The 20,094-nt window shown below is 47.9% G+C and overlaps 1 protein-coding gene across 2 annotated transcripts in view; it reads right to left on the reverse strand.

The window, feature by feature from the left end:
* U2AF1L4 (U2 small nuclear RNA auxiliary factor 1 like 4) overlaps positions 1 to 20,094 on the reverse strand; it is a 99,416-nt gene that overhangs the window by 14,800 nt on the left and 64,522 nt on the right. Inside the window, exon 6 of one of the 2 annotated variants that reach the window (XM_085615913.1) lies at positions 19,925 to 20,058. In XM_085615913.1, the coding sequence (XP_085472039.1) occupies positions 19,925 to 20,058 (134 nt within the window). Of the gene's footprint in view, positions 1 to 19,920; positions 20,059 to 20,094 lie in introns of both variants that reach the window. The other variant, XM_085615912.1, reaches the window with a different exon arrangement.

Genomic DNA, 20,094 nt, shown 5'->3' on the forward strand with positions numbered 1-20,094 from the left:
TTGTGTTGACGATCTCCCAACGCCATATACTCTTAAATGGCAGCACTGCACTTACAGTGCCCAGGAATGGACCAGGTACTGTAGGGGCACAGGGCTTATGCACCTGTACCCACACCACTGGCATAGGGCACGCAGCTAGAGGGGTGGCTGATGTATGCCAGGGCAGTGTAGGTTGTGGACATGGCACACAGGGATGTGTTAGTTGCACTGCCCCATTCGGGGTGGTGTCCCTCTATGCGCACAGCACTATGGGGTAACGAAGTTACTAATCTTCACAAGCATGAGTTTGAGTCAAAAGTTCATTTATTCATAATGAAAAGTATGTTGCCATATTGTAAACTTCAAATGTTAAGTCACAACGATATCAACGGATATCCTCTATGCATTTCGGGTAAAACCCTTCATCAGGAGGAATCCTGTAACAGAAATAGGAGAACATGTTGCTAATCCCCTTAAAATGCAATAATTAAACAAAGCATACAAAAGAGTAAATGACATCGCCCTTCCGTGAAAGGTCAAAATTAAACTAAATAGAGTTACTCGAAAGAGTATATGTGACAGTGTTGCAGTAAAAACTGAAACGAGAAGCACAGTAACGGTGAAACTTAAGAGATAATAACGGTGAGAAGTGAAAAATAAAATACAAATAAACTTGGATTGTGAGAGACACCACGCGTTGTGATGCGACAGTAAGTTCAACATATATGCGAAAAAATCAAACTTTGAATGAACCTGGGTCAAACACAGGTGCATGAGTTAATACGTGAAACTGCGTGTGTGAAGTTGTACGTTTGAAGCGCTGGGGTGAACGCTCAAGCGTTGTTAACAGGCTAATAAACGTGATAAAATCAAAGGAACAGGGTCAAAGGAATCAGGGTTAGAAGAGAAAATTACCTCGATTCGTTGGTGAAACGAGCATGGTGAAATTGTGCCGATCCGGAAGATCGTGAATTGTAACGGTCACCATGTTAAATAGGAGATTGAGTGATAAACAAAAAAAGAGGACTCAAAGTGCGGCGGCCATCTTAAAGATGCAAAGTGTATTAGTAGTTGTACTATTTATCGGCAAATGTGAACCAAAAAAAAAGCAAGAGATTTATGTGATAACAAAGGTTTACCAAAAAAGGGAATGTTGAAATGAAAGACATGTCGGAAACAATAAAGTTAGGAAAGTAAATAAAGTTGAAAGGGATAACAAAGTTCAAAAGAAATGTTCAAGAAAATAAAATAGGGAAAAAAGTTCGGAAATGTTAGAAACGTTGAAAACGAAAGTATAGAAAATAATGGTTGAAGAAGGTTAAAAGAAAAGATTACGAAAAAAACAATAACATTGAAAAAAGCATTAAAAGGTAATCAAAACATTGTAGAATTAAACGTAAATACATGAATTTTCACACAGGCATCGATGCAAAGTCAAATAAAGCAACTGAGTTCAAGGCGGTCATTCAGACCATGTGGTACCATCGAGTTCATTTTATATATCCAAGATGTTTCTCTTTGGATCAAGAATTTTCGATTGTCACATCCATCTTTTAGTGGGACTGTCTCGCACACCAAAAAGCGTAGTTGACTGACATTGTGTTTGTGTTCGTTGAAGTGTATTGCTACTGAAGATTTGAGATTGTTGTTGCGGATATTACTTTTATGTTCATTTAATCGTATCTTCATCTTTCTTTCCGTCTTCCCAATGTATGGAAGACCACATGGGCATTTCAACATGTACACGACGTTTTTAGAATCACAAGTTGCAGACACAAAGAGTTTAATATTGTGACCCTTAGTTGGGTGCTGTATGTTGTTGCCTTTGATAATGTTGTTGCAGTTGCCGCAGTTATGGCAGGGTATGGTGCCCTTATATTCAGAAATACACTGTGGTGAGCTTGTTGGTTTCAGAAGATCCATGAGATTTTTGCTCCTTTCATAGGCGAACAGTGGTTGATCTGAAAAAATTTGGTTGAAGTCAGGCTCCATACGTAACAAAGGCCAATGCCTAAGGATTGATTTTCGTATGTTGAAACTTTCAGTTGAAAATTTGGTCACCATAACTAATCTCGCATGTGGTTCTGAGGATGTCGGTTGTTTGTTTAATAATGATCTCCATTATTAAACAAACAACCGACATCCTCAGAACCACATGCGAGATTAGTTATGGTGACCAAATTTTCAACTGAAAGTTTCAACATACGAAAATCAATCCTTAGGCATTGGCCTTTGTTACGTATGGAGCCTGACTTCAACCAAATTTTTTCAGATCAACCACTGTTCGCCTATGAAAGGAGCAAACATCTCATGGATCTTCTGAAACCAACAAGCTCACCACAGTGTATTTCTGAATATAAGGGCACCATACCCTGCCATAACTGCGGCAACTGCAACAACATTATCAAAGGCAACAACATACAGCACCCAACTAAGGGTCACAATATTAAACTCTTTGTGTCTGCAACTTGTGATTCTAAAAACGTCGTGTACATGTTGAAATGCCCATGTGGTCTTCCATACATTGGGAAGACGGAAAGAAAGATGAAGATACGATTAAATGAACATAAAAGTAATATCCGCAACAACAATCTCAAATCTTCAGTAGCAATACACTTCAACGAACACAAACACAATGTCAGTCAACTACGCTTTTTGGTGTGCGAGACAGTCCCACTAAAAGATGGATGTGACAATCGAAAATTCTTGATCCAAAGAGAAACATCTTGGATATATAAAATGAACTCGATGGTACCACATGGTCTGAATGACCGCCTTGAACTCAGTTGCTTTATTTGACTTTGCATCGATGCCTGTGTGAAAATTCATGTATTTACGTTTAATTCTACAATGTTTTGATTACCTTTTAATGCTTTTTTCAATGTTATTGTTTTTTTCGTAATCTTTTCTTTTAACCTTCAACCATTATTTTCTATACTTTCGTTTTCAACGTTTCTAACATTTCCGAACTTTTTTCCCTATTTTATTTTCTTGAACATTTCTTTTGAACTTTGTTATCCCTTTCAACTCTTTCAACTTTATTTACTTTCCTAACTTTATTGTTTCCGACATGTCTTTCATTTCAACATTCCCTTTTTTGGTAAACCTTTGTTATCACATAAATCTCTTGCTTTTTTTTGGTTCACATTTGCCGATAAATAGTACAACTACTAATACACTTTGCATCTTTAAGATGGCCGCCGCACTTTGAGTCCTCTTTTTTTGTTTATCACTCAATCTCCTATTTAACATGGTGACCGTTACAATTCACGATCTTCCGGATCGGCACAATTTCACCATGCTCGTTTCACCAACGAATCGAGGTAATTTTCTCTTCTAACCCTGATTCCTTTGACCCTGTTCCTTTGATTTTATCACGTTTATTAGCCTGTTTACAACGCTTGAGCGTTCACCCCAGCGCTTCAAACGTACAACTTCACACACGCAGTTTCACGTATTAACTCATGCACCTGTGTTTGACCCAGGTTCATTCAAAGTTTGATTTTTTCGCATATATGTTGAACTTACTGTCGCATCACAACGCGTGGTGTCTCTCACAATCCAAGTTTATTTGTATTTTATTTTTCACTTCTCACCGTTATTATCTCTTAAGTTTCACCGTTACTGTGCTTCTTCTCGTTTCAGTTTTTACTGCAACACTGTCACATATACTCTTTCGAGTAACTCTATTTAGTTTAATTTTGACCTTTCACGGAAGGGCAATGTCATTTACTCTTTTGTATGCTTTGTTTAATTATTGCATTTTAAGGGGATTAGCAACATGTTCTCCTATTTCTGTTACAGGATTCCTCCTGATGAAGGGTTTTACCCGAAATGCATAGAGGATATCCGTTGATATCGTTGTGACTTAACATTTGAAGTTTACAATATGGCAACATACTTTTCATTATGAATAAATGAACTTTTGACTCAAACTCATGCTTGTGAAGATTAGTAACTTCGTTACCCCATAGTGCTGTGCGCATAGAGGGACACCACCCCGAATGGGGCAGTGCAACTAACATTTATCTACCGACCTAGGTTCAGGGGTCGCTCCTCTAGCTGCACGCAAATTACCTGCTAAGGATTTAACTAATTTCTTGACAAACAATTGGTGTGCGTGATATCTATCTCTTGACACAGGGATGTGTGCCAAGTCGACTGTTTTGTTCTGTACCCAGACACTCAGCCTGCAAGGGCAGTGTGTGTGTGTCAGGGTATTGGGCCTCTACGGGTGGCACAAGGGCAGTGTGTGTGTCAGGGTATTGGGCCTCTAAGGGTGGCACAATAAGTGCTGCAGCCCTTAGGGGCCTTCCCTGGTCACAAGGCCCTGGGTACCTAGTGTACCATTTACCAGGGGCTGACATGTGGCCAGAGATGCCAATTGGGTTTAGGTTTCAGCACAGTTTTAGCGAAGGAACATAGGCCCTGGGTACCTGATTGGCAGGAGCCCAGGGCACACTCAAAGTACATCAGCAATTCAGCAAAAAGTGGGGGGCATACTATGCAAGAAAGATAGCACTTTCTCACACCCAGTGTAAGCAAGCCTCAGAGGACAACGACTTGCATGCTGATGCAATATTATCCAGCACGCAGACCTTACTGGTGACACGTAAACCAGATTCCAAATGCACCTTTCTTATGTCCCCATGACAGAAACTCAAGCACCTCGGATACGAGCCGGGCTCTCAGTCACAGAGTTTTAAAGGTTTAATCCATCAAGAAAAAGTTGTTTCTCCAGTCCTGCACACGTAACATTGGCAGGAGCCCAGGGCACACTCAGTCAAAGTACATTCAGCAAAAAGTGGGGGCATACCATGCAAGAAAGATGGCACTTTCTCACATTATTAAATGCAGTACATAGACTTGAATAGGCTTTTCACTAAAATAGCAGGTAAGTAACTTTTGAGATTACTAGGATTACACAGAGTGGTATACCTGAAAACGACCCTGGGACATTTCCTGAAAACAGGTAAGTAAAATCGTTTCTGCAATTTCAAGGACTTTCTTTAATTTCTCAAACTCCACACTTAGAAACTTTTCACAGAAAAACAGTCAATGTTATCCTATGGAGGAAAATGAATATGCTACTTACCAGTATGCATCTGTTCTTGGCATGTAGGGCTGCTGACATTCATATCTGTGCATAGATCGCCGCCTAGTGTTGGGTCCGGATGTTTGCACGTTGTTGTCCTGGAAGAGTCTTCGAAGTATCCTTGGATAGGTGACTCCTCCCCTGGACTACAGTGCGCATGGGCATCCTCTCCATCCTCAGATTGTTTTTCGCCATTGTGGCCGTGATGGAGTAGATACAGAAAGTGATGACCATGCTTACAGTAATTCTGAGAGCTGCAGCTGCTACAGGCGCCGGGGAGGAGGGAGGGCGATATGAATGTCAGCAGCCCTACATGCCAAGAACAGATGCATACTGGTAAGTAGCATATTCAGTTCGAGGCATGTGGGCTGCTGAATTCATATCTGTGCATAGAATATATAGCAGTGCCCTCTTATTAGCGGCGGCTACCCGTGCCAGCTGCAGCGGTCTGAAAAAGAGTTTTGAGAACAGCCTGTCCTACAGCTGCCTGCTGTTTTGATTGCACATCTACACAATAGTGTTTGGTAAATGTATGTGTAGTGGACCAGGTGGCTGCTCTACATATGTCATGCAAAGGAATGTTTCCTAGGAAAGCCATGGAGGCCCCTAACTTACGTGTTGAGTGGGCTCGAGGGGGAATCGTTAAAGTGCGTTTAGCCTTTTGATAGCAAATTTGAATACATTTAACGATCCATCTGGCTATTCCTGCTTTGGAGATAGCGTTACCTTTGTGGTGATGGGCAAAGGCAACGAAAAGTTGATTTGTTTTTCTAAAGGGTTTGGTCCTGTCGATATAATACATGAGGGCCCTTTTCACATCTAGTGTATGGAGTGCCCTTTCTGCGACAGTTTGTGGGTTTTGAAAGAAAACAGGCAGTTCAATAGTTTGATTCATATGGAACTGCGATACCACTTTAAGCATGAATTTGGGGTTCGTACGTAGTACGACCCTGTTGGCGTGAACCTGTATGAATGGCTCTTGGACGGTTAGTGCCTGGAGTTCACTAACTCTTCGTAAAGAAGTTATCGCTACTAGGAAAGCTACTTTCCAGGTAAGGAATTGAATCTCACATGAGTGTAGAGGTTCAAAGGGTGGACCCATCAGGCGTGTGAGAACCAAGTTGAGGTTCCACATTGGGGCTGGTGGGTGGGTAGGTGGAATGACTCGTTTGAGTCCTTCCAAGAATGCTTTGATGGCAGGCACTCTGAATAGAGAGAGGTGCTGCCTGGTTTGTAGATAGGCTGAGATTGCGGTCAAATGGACACGTATAGAGGTGTACGCCAGATTGCATCGGTATAGGTGTAATAGGTAACAAATAATGTTTTGGATGGATGCGTCTAGCGGGTTAATGTCATTATTATTGCAATAAATGACGAACCTCTTCCATTTGGCTGCATAGCAAGCTCTGGTAGTGGGTCTCCTGGCCTCCTTAATGATGTCCATACAGTCAGGTGGCAGGTTCAGGTAGCCAAACTCTAGGACTTCAGGAGCCAGATTGCCAGGTTCAGCTGTTGCGGATCTGGGTGCTGAATCTCTCCATGGTTCTGCGTCAAATGCACGGGTTTGATCCGCAGCCTTTGATGCGGCACCACGGAAAGTTCGAGAAAGGTGGTGTACCATGGCTGGCGTGCCCACGTTGGAGCAACCAGGACGAGTGTCAGTGAGTGTTGTCTGAGTTTGCGCGCCACCAGCGGTATCAGTGGTGCTGGGGGAAAAGCGTACGCAAATCTGCCGGACCAGTTCATCCATATCGCATTGCCCTGCGACTGCGGATGTGGGAACCTGGCGGCAAAGCTTTGGCATTTTGCGTTTTCGCTTGTCGCGAATAGGTCTATCTCTGGATGACCCCACTGCTGGAAGTACGGTTGGAGTACTGATGGATGTAACTCCCACTCGTGCATCTGGTGGCTGTGTCTGCTGAGCAGATCCGCCATTTGGTTGTCCTTGCCGGGGATGTGTTCTGCAATGAGGAACATGTTCCTCTGAATGGCCCACTTCCACAGGCTCTGAGCCAGATGAGACAACTGTGGAGAGTGTGTTCCTCCCTGCTTCTGTATGTAGTACATTGCAGTCATGTTGTCCGTCCGGATCAACACGACTTTGTTGCACAAGTGTACTTTGAATGCTTTCATAGCGAGGAAGATTGCCATCAGCTCTAGAAGGTTGATGTGCATCTTCTTTTGTTGTTGTGTCCATAGTCCCTGCACTGTGTAATGGAGTACATGAGCTCCCCATCCCTGGAGAGACGCGTCCGCCGTCAGTATTATCTGTGGGACAGGCTCTTGGAACGGTCGGCCCTTGCAAAGGTTTTGTGGATTCCACCAATGCAGAGAGTTGTATGCCCGACCGCTCACCAACACTAGGTCTTTCAACTGTCCTTGAGCCTGATTCCACTGACGTGCTAAGCACTCCTGAAGCGGGCGCATATGTAGTCTCGCGTGTGGGACTATGAAGATGCAGGAGGCCATCATGCCTATCAACTGCATGAACACTCGCGCGGGAAGGGAGTGTTGTGGTTTGAATTTGGAAATCAGCATTTGCATGCTGTTGATTCTCACTAAATTTGGCTGAGCTGTGGCCGCCAGAGTGTCTATAGTCGCACCGAGGTACTGTTGTACGTGTGCGGGCTGGAGATGGGATTTTGGGTAATTTAGTGAGAACCCCAGACTGTGAAGGAGGTGGATGGTGCGGGACATGTGGCTGGCACATTGCTGGGCTGACTTCGCTTGAACGAGCCAGTCGTCCAGGTAAGGGTAGACGTGTATGTGCTGCCTCCGTAGATGTGCCTCCACAGTAGCTAGGCACTTTGTGAACACCCTGGGTGCTGTTGTCACGCCGAAGGGAAGGACTTTGAATTGGTAGTGCTGCCCTTGAACAGTGAACCTGAGGTATTTCTTGTGTGAGGGGTGAATGGGTATGTGGAAATACTGTACTGGTTCAGGGGTCTCAGGTCTAATATAGGTCTGAGTGACCCGTCCTTTTTCGGTATTAAAAAGTACAGGGAGTACACCCCCGTACCTTGCTCGTGGACGGGTACGACCTCTATTGCGCCTTTTAGAAGCATGCTTTGCACCTCCTGCTGTAAGAGCGTTAAGTGCTCTGAGGACATAAGACGGTTTTTTGGAGGTATGGTGGGTGGAGTGGAGGTTAGTTCTAGACAGTAACCGTATTTGACAATATCTTTGACCCACCTGTCCGTGGTGATGGAGTTCCACGCGGACAGGAACCTTTGTAGCCTTCCCCCGACAGGTGTTATGTGGTCGGGAGGAAGGGAGAGGGCGTCACTGCTTGTTCTTGGGAGAGGACCTGGTGTTGCCGTAGCCGCGTCCTCTGCCCTTTGTGCTGGAGCCACGATATCCACCCCGGGTGTTCTTATCGTAGGTGTTTTGTGTGTTGCCCTTGTTGTATGTTTGCTGTGACCCCTGTCCTCTGCCTGCTCCTCTATTTCCGGGGCGACGAAAGGAGCCGCTCCGAAAGGACTGCGTCTGTAGGGCCCCCATGGACTTTGCAGTGTCCGTGTCCTTTTTTATTTTCTCTAGGGTAGTGTCAACCTCCGGCCCGAATAAGTAGTCGGGGTTGATAGGTTGGTTGAGGATGTTATTTTGTACCTCTGGTTTGAATCCGGAGATTCGCAACTAGGCGTGTCGTCGCAACATGACGCTAGTGTTTATGGCTCTGGCAGCTGTATCCTCGGCATCCAGTGCACACTTAATGGATGCATTTGTGAGCAGTTGGCCCTCCCTGATGAGGATCTCTGCACCTTCTTTGTATTGGTCAGGGAGATGTTGGAGTAGTTGCTCTAATGTGTCGTAGTGCGCTCGATCATAACGAGCGAGGAGCGCTTGAGTATTGGCAATGCGCCATATGTTAGCTGCTTGGGCGGCAACCCGTTTGCCAGAGGTCTCTAGCACCTTGGACTCTTTGTCCGGGGGAGGAGCATCACCTGTTGTTTGCGAGTGCGCCCTCTTGCGAGCATTCGCAACGACAATGGAATCCAGAGGTAATTGGCCTCTAATGTAAGTAGGGTCCCCAGGCGCCGATCTGTATTTCTTGTCGATCCTGGGGTTTATCACTCTTGCCCTGGTGGGTTCCTTGAAGATGTCCTTTGCTGGCTTGAGGACCCCCTTTAACATGGGCAGAGTCTTTATATTCCTTTCCGAGGATGCGAAAGTATCCATGAGAAAGTCGTCCTCGATGGTGTCAGAGTGAAGTTGCACCCCATGATTGGCCGCAGCACGTTCAATTAGAGCGTTGAACGCGGCAGTGTCCTCTGTGGGAGATGTTTTTGCTCCATAGAGTTGCGGGTCCTGTGCATCCATAGGTGCACCTGGGTCTACAGGGTCATCCCAAGCTTGATCAGGGTCCTGTTGGCCATCAGGGTCCATCCCTCCGGGGTAGGGGACTTGGTCACCCATGTAGTCCTCCAACGCATCCATGTCGGAGTGTGTGGGAGAGAAGGATTGTGGATCCTGGTAGGGTGAATGGAAAGGTTCGTAAAGAACTGGTTCTGAAGCCACTGGCAGCTTTCTCTTAAGTGGGATCCGGAAGGAGTCCAAAGCTGGCTCAGAAGTTATTCTCCTTTTGTGGATAATCATCCTGCCGGTGTCGGCGTCGATGATATGCGATGGAGACGTCTCCGCAGAGTGTTTGGCAGGCGTGATCGTGGTGTGGGTGACCCGTGTCCTGATTTGGAACAGTTTCGGGGCAGTGGATGGTGGCAGGCCAAAAGTAATGTTGGCTGGTGCCGAAGAGGCTGTTGGAGCTTTTATTGGCTCGGAGCCCGACGTGTCCTGGAGGACATTTTTATTTTTGGTGCGCTGCGCAGCAACGGGTGGCACCTGGAGCGCCCTCGATTCCTTTGCGCCGACCGGTTCTGTGGAGGCGGGCGTGGACTTTCGGCGCCGGTGAGTCGTGGAGTCGAGGGGCAGGAATGGCCGTCGACGCCTTCGAGGAGTGGGTCTTTGGTGGTGCCGTCGAAGCGGTGTGAGACGCGGCAGGTAGTTTGACCTTTGGGGTCGGAGCCGATTGCGTCGGTGCCGGGAGCCGACTAGGTTTGGTGGCACCGAAGGTCTTTTTCCGTATGTCGACTCCGACGTCGGCCGCTTCGAGCTCGGCACCGAAATCTCGTTTGGTGCGCTCGGTGCCGACGGGTTTTGCTGGCGTCGAAGGTGTGGAGGGCCTCGATCCGACCAGCGCCACTTTCGGTTTCGGTTTCAGTTGAACCAATATAGCTTTTGGTTTTGGTTTCGAAGAAGGGAAACCAGCCGGTTTGGGCATTAATGGCTGCCGCTGAATGTCCGAGGCCGGGCCCGAGGGCGGGGCCGAAGAACTTTGGGATAGGTCTTGGGTAAGGCCCGAAGGCGATCCCTCGACCGGTGCCATAGACTGTTGCACTGGGATTTCCTCAGTCTGAACGGGTAGGCCTTGCTCGTCATCGGAGCTACTCTCTTCGGCCCCTAAGGCCTCATTGTAGTCTCCTACCTCGGTGTCGTCTTCATCTCTGTGAAAGAGTGTTTCGTCGACGTCTTCCGATCCGGAGTCATGTTCGGAAACGGGGCTGGAGGGTAGGTTCTCCACTTCTTCGACATCTTCGGTCTCGGCGCTGAAGATGTCGGCCGGGGCCGGTGCCGCTTGCTGCACCTCGAGTCTCGCCGCTCGTCGATTCCGGAGAGTCTTCTTGGATCGAAATCGGGCACAGGCCATACATGTAGATTCGTCGTGATCCGGTGAAAGGCATTTGTTGCACACCGGATGGACGTCGGTGTGTGGATATTTCGCATTGCATACAGGGCACCGCTTGAATGGTGTCCTCGATTCCATCGTCGATGTCGGGTCGATGGTCGGGTAAGATGCGAAAAAGTTGGTTCTGGAAGTTAGTAAACTAACAAAGATACTATCGATCCCGATCGGGAACAGTACCGACGCGAACTAGAGGCCTTTTGGCCTGAAAAGAGTTTTTCCTAACTTGAGTCAAGATAAGCACATCCGAACCCAATGGCGGAAAAAAACAATCGGAGGATGGAGAGGATGCCCATGCGCACTGTAGTCCAGGGGAGGAGTCACCTATCCAAGGATACTTCGAAGACTCTTCCAGGACAACAACGTGCAAACATCCGATCCCAACACTAGGCGGCGATCTATGCACAGATATGAATTCAGCAGCCCACATGCCTCGAACTAGTGTTATCTGTTTTGGGGTATTTGGTAGTAGGAGTTGGGGTTCTGGGGATAGACTCAGGGGTCCCCCAGGGTCGAGGATGCACTCCTGTTACACCCTCAGCAGCACTATGGCAGGCGGGTGCTGAGGCCCAATGTTATCCAATGGGGGATAGGGCGCCTCCGGTTGGTGGCTGCTGGCTAAAAGGCCACTCGGCTGTGGGAGCAAAGCTCCTGGACTTTAGCTCAGGACAAATGGGGAAACAAAGTAGTACCAAAGATGCACCCTCAGCGGCACTAGGGTTTCAACATCGGACGCCCTGTTGGTTTCAATGGAGAACCTCCAGTTTGCAAAAGCACTGCAGGCAGGGAGCTGAAGGTCTTCTTGGTGCGACCACCACTTCGAGAGGTAAGTTGGGAAGTTAGGGGTTGGTTAGGCACCGTCGGTTTGGGCACACAAGGCCGTGGGGCGTCTGGCGCAGGGGTGCCTTTTGAGGTCGGATCTTCTTACCAGCTGCTAGTCGCGGTTAGGGGGGCATTTTGGAATTAGACTGCAGGCGTCGGCTTGAGGCAGGTCAGGGGTCCCCTGATCAGGATCGTCGGGGTGATTTCCTCGTGGTGTTTGCCCACTTGAGCTCGGGCTGTTGACGGCGGGTGCAGATTTGTGGTTTCCGGCCAAGGCCAGATGTTACAGATGAACAAATCCGGTGTTCACGGGAGACAGTCTATGAACTTGAAGGCAGGCAGGTCCTCCAGGATTTTCAAGGTTGCAGGTTGCAGAAACACCCGGAGTTCGCAGGAGCAGGTTTGAGGTGGAGACAGGCTGGTAGGGATGGGGCCCAAGTCAGTGGGCATCTTCCTCTTGTTAGTTGCTGCACGGCTGTTCGATCGTCCTCCTTGCAGGTTCTTGTCTGAGGAAGCAAGGTTCAGGGGTGCTCCTAAATACCAGATTTAGGGGAGTTACAGGTAGGTAAGAGGCCCCTTCCCTGGGGTGGGTACACCCCCCATTATGCCACCCTCCAGTGGGAGGGGGGCATGAGCCTGTTCCTGGTTGGCTGAGTCCTCCATCTTCAAGATGGCGTGGACTGAGAGTTGTGCTTCACCTCGCCTCCCCCACCTGAGGGGTGGAGTTGGCAGAGGTGGGCACACCTCTCTTCCTCACTTGTTTTTTTCCGCCGGTTCGTCCGCCCAAAGTGGGGGTCAGAACCAGTGGGTACCAGTTGCTGAGAGCAGCAAGCGGCTTGGGGAAGCTCACAAAGGCGGCAAGCTTTTGAAGCTTCCCCTTCGTGAACCCTGCTCATTCTGGGGGAGGAGGCTTGGCACGTCGTCCCAGGATGTGCATTGTTTCAGGCCCTAGAGAGCAGTAGGCTCTCGATCCATGTCTGGTGGTGCCAACTGAAAGCAGCCACTCAGCCTAGACACTAGTGGTAGGTTAGTTTTCAGGGGGCATCTCTTAGATACCCTCTGTGTGCATTTGTCATCAAACCCCACACTGGCATCAGTGTGGGTTTAATGTGCTGAGAAGTTTGCTAACAAACTTCTCAGTTTTCAGTGTAGCCATTATGGTGCTGTGGAGTTCGTAATGACAAACTCCCAGCACCATATACTCCTAATGACAACACTGCACTTACAATGTCTAACAATGGACTTATACACTGTATGGGTACAGGGCTCATGCACCTGTACCCTCACCACTTGTATAGTGCACGCACCCAGCAAGAGGGGTGACTGATCTATGCCAGGGCAGTGGGTTGTAGGCATGGCACACACGGATGTGTGCCATGTTGACTTCACTTTGTTCTGCACCATGTCACGCATCCTGCCAAGACAGTGTGTGTGTGTGTCAGGGTACAGGACCTCTAAGGGTGGCACAATAAGTCCTGCAGCCCTTAGAGGCCTTCTCTGGTCACAATGCCCTGGGTACCTGTGGTACCATTTACCATGGGCTGATCTGTGGCCACAGATACCAATTGGGTTTAGGCTTCAATGCAGTTTTAGGGAAAGAACATGTGCCCTGGGTACCTGATTAGCAGGAGCCCGGGGCACACTCAGTCAAAGTACATCAGCAATTCAGCAAAAAGTGGGAGCAATCATGCAGAAAGAGGGCACTTTCTCACAATCTACCTTTACCTCTGCCTACCTTTGGGGATCCACTGCACTCTGTGCACACTATACCTTACTTTGGTACAGTATATACAGAGCCAGCTTCCTACACCTAGTCAAAAGCACTGTCCAAAATGGTGAACAGGACATCTGAAAAGTTTTGACAGTACCAAAGTTTGTCATAGGTCCTTGGTATTTATGAATATTCTTTCTAGGGAATTTAGGAGTCTGCCTCATTATTTTTACCATGGTATTCAAATGTACATATGCTTGCAATGTTCAAGGTACATGCCTAAAGGATATTGTGCGACAACCCACAACTTAATAGCACACCATGCAAGAGTTTGATTTTGGAGTTGTCAACACCAGTTTTGGCAGTCGTGTTGACAGTCCAAAGTCAAATTCCAAATGAAGGAGGCTCCTGCCAATCACAGCGAGTATGCTAAAGGTGCAAGGAAGTTTAGTCACATGAGCTAAAGCAGGCTGCCAGGAGGAGACATTAGGAAAGGTTCACCCAGCCAGCCGTACAATAGCGGTAGACTTCGCATGTGAAAGAAATATGAAGAGCTAGTGAAATCTCAGGCTGTAAACTCTCCACACGTATGGCACTTGTGTGCGGTCTGCATGCCAGACAAAACAAAATGAAGTTTTCCTGTACTAAATGTGAGTATCTCAGGAAGCATGACACTTTGTGGGCAATTGTCAACCTTCCTACACAGTTTCTATCACAGTCAACAGAATAAAGGAAAGAACATTAAAGTGGGAAATGTCTTGATTATATCACTGGTGTTTAGTATCCATTATGTATCTCATATTGCTAGTTAACGAGGAATGTTACAACATCCATCTGACAACTCTCCTGACTACAACTATACAGTCATGTGCTTTCTGCATGGGAGAAGAAAAGTTTGATACTGCGCCAAAATGCAGTCAACAGTGACTTGACGTAGGGGGTGTGACTGGACTAAATGGGTCGAAGGTCAGTTGGCACCCAGTGGAACATACCAACTATGCCTTTTTTGAGAGCTGGGTGTTCTTTGTTAGTGCTATTCACAGAAGAAAAAAACTCATACTTTTCTGCATAGTACATAACTCTCCATGGCTCTGGGTTAAGAGGTATGGAGTGAGGCGTAATTTTTGGTGCGGTACTACAGATAGCTCCAGCAGTGTGGTGTACCATGGTTGTCTGGCCCAAGTTGGAGCTACTAGGATTAGTGTGAGGGAGTGTTGCTGTAGTTTGCGCACCACTAGTGGAATGAGTGGGAGAGGCGGAAAAGCATACGCAAATCTGCCTGACCAGTTCATCCATATCGCATTTCCTTTGGACAATGGGTGTGGATATCTGGCGGCGAAGCTTGGGCATTTGGTGTTTTTGTGGGTGGCGAAGATGTCTATCTGTGGATGCCCCCACATCTGAAAGTACGGGTGTAGAACTTGTGGGTGGAGTTCCCACTCGTGGATTTGTTGTGTTTGTCTGCTGAGCAGATCTGCCATAGTGTTTTGGACTCCTGGGACATGCTGAGCTAGGAGAAAGATTTTCTGGGGTATGGCCCATCTCCATATGCTCTGTGCTAGCTGAGAGAGCTGTGGAGAGTGTGTGCCGCCTTGTTTTTGAATATAGTACATGGCTGTCATGTTGTCTGTGCGGATTAGGACTGCCTTGCCTGAAATCTGTGTTTGGAAAGATTTTAGGGCTAAGAAGATGGCTAGTAACTCCAGATGGTTGATGTGAAGTAACTTTTGTTGAGGTGTCCATGTGCCCTGCACGGTGAGATGTAATAGATGAGATCCCCAGCCGGAGAGCGATGCGTCTGTGGTTAGTATTATCTGGGGAACCGGGTCCAGGAACGGTCGCCCTTTAGAAAGGTTTGTGGTGGTCCACCACTGCAGAGAGCGATGGGTGCGACCGTCTACCAACACCAGATCTGTTAATTGACCTTGGGCCTGGTTCCATTGGCGCGCTAAGCACTCTTGGAGAGGACGCATCTGGAGTCTTGCGTGAGGTACTTTGAAGATGCAAGAGGCCATCATCCCTATTAGTTGCATAAACACTCGAGCTGGAAGGGAGTGTTGTGCTATGAATTTTGCGCGTAGAGCCTGAATGCTCGTAATCCTGGCAGGATTGGGGTAGGCTAGCGCTTTTGAGGTGTCTATGGTGGCACCGAGATATAGTTTTATGTTGGATGGTTGTAGATGGGACTTTGCGTGGTTTACTGTGAAGCCCAGTTGGTGAAGTAGCTGGATAGTGGCATGCGTGTGTTGTACACACTGGTTGTATGAACTGGCTTTTATTAGTCAGTCATCTAGGTATGGGAGGACGTGGATGTGTGGTCTCCGGAGGTGTGCTGCCACTACTGCTAGGCACTTGGTGAATACACGTGGTGCTGTTGTGACTCCGAATGGGAGTACTTTGAATTGGTAGTGTTGGCAGTCCACTACGAATCGGAGGAACTTCCTGTGAGCGTTGTGCACTGGAATGTGGAAATAAGCGTCTTTTAGGTCTAAAGTGGTCAGGAAGTCGTTTTGGGAAAGCAGTGGAAGTACCTGCTGAAGCGTGACCATGCGAAAATGGTCTGAGTGTGTGTATTTGTTTAGGGGCCTGAGGTCTAGGATGGGCCGCAAAGTCTCGTCCCTTTTTGGTATGAGAAAATATAGGGAGTAGACCCCCATATTTCGTTGGTTGGTAGGAACATGTTCTATCGCCCTTTTCTGTAGGAGGGAGATTACCTCCTGCTTTAGTAGTGTTAGATGTTCTTGTGACATTGGGCGTTGTCTGGGTGGAATGTTTGGGGGGGTAGATATTAGTTCTAGGCATTAGCCTGACCGAATTATTTGTGATACCCATTTGTCTGAGGAGATGGTGGCCCAGACAGGGAGGAAATTTTGGAGTCTGCCCCCGACCGCAGTGGGATGGTCTGGGGGGAGTGGAGGGAAGTTATTGGGTAGGTGCGGTGGCAGAGCGGGCGGCGTTTGTTTTGCCTTTGTCTTTGTTATTGTTGCGCCTGTAGCCGCCTCTTTGATAGCCCCTTGTAAAGGTGGACTGGGTAGGGGCCTTATATGAAGTGGAAGCAGTGTCGGAGTAGCCGCCTCTGGATGTGCTCCAAAAGGAAGAGCGGCGAAAGGAGCGCCTGGGAGGGTGTCATTGTAAAGCTCCCATGGATTTTGCCGTGTCTGTGTCCTTTTTCATCTTTTCTAGGGCCTCATCCACTTTTGGGCCAAACAGATGTTCCTGGTCAAAGGGATGGTTGAGGATGGAGGCCTGTACCTCCGGTTTAAAACCGGAGATCCTTAACCAGGCATGGCGACGGAGGAGGACACTAGTATTGATGTCCCTGGAGGCTGTGTCTGCTGCATCTAGGGCACAAAGTATGGAGGTATTAGTAATGGTTTTGCCCTCCTGAATTAGCTCGTTGGCCCTAGGTTTGTATTTATCAGGGAGATGTTGCATTATGGCTTCTAATTAGTCATAATGGGCCCGGTCGTACCTGGCTAGTAGCGCTTGTGTATTAGCGATACGCCATATGTTGGCAGCTTGGGATGCAGTACGCATGCCTGATGCTTCCAAGAGTTTAGACTCTTTGTCAGGTGGTGGTGCTTCGCCTGACGCTTGGGAGTTGGCCCTTTTACGTGCTGTGGATACTACCAGAGAATCTAGTGGTGCTGGCCCTCTGATGTAGGAGGGATCTGTAGGGGCGGATTTATATTTCTTTTCAATGCGCGGGTTAATGACCCTGGCTCTGACTGGATCTTTAAAGACCTCTGGCGCATGTTTTATAACTCCCTTGAGCATAGGCAATATTGAGGTAGTCCCATGTGTGGTGTCAAACGTATCTAGGAGGAAATCCTTCTCCACGGGGTCGGTATGGAGATCTACCCCGTGATAGTGTGCTGCCCTTTGTAATAGATGGTTGAACCCCAGTGAGTCTTCTGGTGGGGAAGGTCCGGAAGGGTAGAGCTCATCCTGTGGGACGTTAGGGATGTCAGGGATATTATAATCGTCCCATGAGTCTGGGGAGCCTGTGGGAGTGGGATTCCCCTGTAGGTAAATCTTGGGGCACGTCTCCTATGTCATCATATGGATCCCCCTGATCGTCATCATCTGGAGAGGGTGTTGGGGAATGATGAGATGGGGGCGGAGATGGTGGAGGAGGGGAAGGAGGTGGGGGCAGTGGAGGTGGGGGAAGGTATTCTGAAATGAGAGGTAGCAGAGTTCTTCCTCTTTGGAGGAAGAGGCGGAGCAGGTTTTTCCAGCTGTCTCTTTTTGATGGAGAGCATCAAATGTCCGGTTTTAGGATCCTTGGTTAGTGTTTTTTGTAATGGATCCGGTGTAAAGAGTTCTGGTGATGTTGGTTGGTCCGTCGGCGCCGAAGGCGTCGGGCCGTTGGTTTTTTGGCTTTATCCGCGCTGGTTCGTTATTTGGAACTTTGTTTGGAAAAGTCTGATTGTTTGGTCGGCACCGAGGTGGTTTTCGGCTTCGAAGTGTCGGTGCTGGTGGCCTTGTGTGCTTTTGTCGGTGCCGAAGATGGTGTCGGCACCGAGGAGCTGGAGCTGGTTCTCGACACAGAGTGTCGGTGCAGGGCTCGGTGTCGAAGCGGAGGCCATTTTCTTTTCGGGATTTCGAAGAGTGCTTATCGGCACCGACGGTGGGCTGGCTCGAGCCCGAGCCGCCGGAAGGCTTAATCGGCTTCTTTACCGGGCCCGAAGGTGCGGTGTGGGAAGCAGTGTCTTTGGTCTTGCTTAGGTCAGAGGCGTAACCGAAGCCTTTTTCGGTGCCGGCGAGGGTGTGTGTGTGTGTGTGTGTGTGGGCGGGGGGGGGGGGGGGAAGGAGTAGATTGGTACTCACGACCCTCTGTGCCGGAGTGATGTCCTCCACATCTGAATCGTCGGCTTCGGAGGCGCTGACGAGTCCCTCGTCAGTGTGGTGTTCTTCTGGAGCGTCGACGCCTTCCCCGAAGAGGTCAATCTCGAGCCTCGTGTTCAGGGGAGAGGCAGAGATTGCATACTTCGTGGAGATCGGTGTGGGGGAACTTGGACCCACATCGAGGGCACTTCTTGAAGGGAGTCCTTTCCATTAGCCAGGACCGGAGCTTGGGTAGGTCCGAAGGCCGTCGTCGTCGACCGGAATCGAAGGTTTTTGCCGATAAGAGGCGCGTCGAGTGGGGAGATTGCGATCGAAAACAATACCGCGAGTTGGGGTGAGGATTGCGCGCCTATCGTCGAACTGGAAGCTGTTCGGAACCGAGCGCGAAGATCACATCCGAGCCCGATGGCGGAAAAAAACAATCTGAGGATGGAGCCGAAGCCCATGCGCAATACGATCCAAAGGAGGAGTCACCGACCTCGTGACTTCCAAAGACTTTCCAAGAGGAAAAACAACTGCAAACATCCGGGCCCAACACCAGATGGCGATCTATGCACAAGTGTGTAATCTGCAGTTCATATGCTTCGAACAAAAAGTTTTGAAGGCACTACAGGCCAGAGCTTAGGACTTAAAAAGTTAATCTGTCTTTCAAAAGAGCCATGGTTTTTAGGAAGCATCTGAAAGTTCTGTGATTTGTTACAGCAATAACGTTTCTGATTATCCGTTCCACATCTTTACTGAGCAGAGCGAAGGAAGAACCACCTGGACTATTTGTGCAAACTTATGGCATGGTTAGACAATTGGCTCTGGCAGAATGTTGAGGGCGTTAAGTAAAATATATTTTTATCCTGTTCTTTACAAAAAAAAAAAAGTGCAGCTATTCCATGGAGTGCAATATGCACAATGCTACGGGAAGTCAGTAACGCTGAGCAAGAGTTGGTCAGGCAATCCTATCTAGAAGCTCCAGTAACCGGGAGTGCTGCTGCAGTTTAACCAACCTAAATTCTTTGGAGAGACAAATTAATCCTAAATTTAAGAAAATGGCACAATCAATTAGTGTGCTTATCAAGGCCGGCACAGACTACCTTGCCCTGTTTATTTTAAACACATTTTCCTCAACAGCTGCACAAAAAAGCAACAGGCAGGTTCAGTGAGGCTATTTGGTCAACCAAAGATAGTTCAATTTTGACACCTAAACATTTGACCATTATGATTAAAGAGGAGAGAACCGCTGTCTAAATAGGGCATTAGGTCTCTGCAAAGATTATGTTCACTCTTTAATACCAGTACCTATTTTTTTCGGCACTTCGTTAAGTCAGATACAAGTCCCACCTCCTACATTTTTAGTATTGTTGGCTTGAGGCCAATTCACCACCCAGCTTTAGTAGTAGTTATGTCATCCACTTACACATTAACCTCGAGTGTCCAACTAGCTTGGATGGGGGCCAAATTATGTGTTAAATAGTGAGGAGACCGTGATGAGCCTAGTGGGACAACATATTGTTAGAGACATTTCTGGGGCTCCGTAAGGAAGCATGCTGGTCATGCGAGAGGGATTGGTCAGAAAAGATTTAAACCATACTAGGTCAGTGTCTAATACCCGCTACTCTCAGACACTTGTCTAAGTCAGCCATATAAACTGCAGCCAATAAATCAAGTTATACCAGTGTATTGATACTATCTTGAACGAATTCACATGAAAATATTTAGAGGGCCTTGGGATACTTGCCCCATTTCATACTGCCGGCAACAGGATTCCCTGAAGTCCGTGACAGGCGATAGCTCTGCATGGATGGCCTGGCCGTTAAACCAGCGGTTGTTAAGTTCAGCCAGTGCTCGCTCTGCATCCTCCTCTCGCCGGAACTGAGGATAAAAACAACATTTGAGCACATGGATAAG

The sequence above is a fragment of the Triturus cristatus genome, chromosome 7 (assembly GCF_964204655.1).
Source record: "Triturus cristatus chromosome 7, aTriCri1.1, whole genome shotgun sequence".
Classification (NCBI taxonomy): Eukaryota; Metazoa; Chordata; class Amphibia; order Caudata; family Salamandridae; genus Triturus; species Triturus cristatus.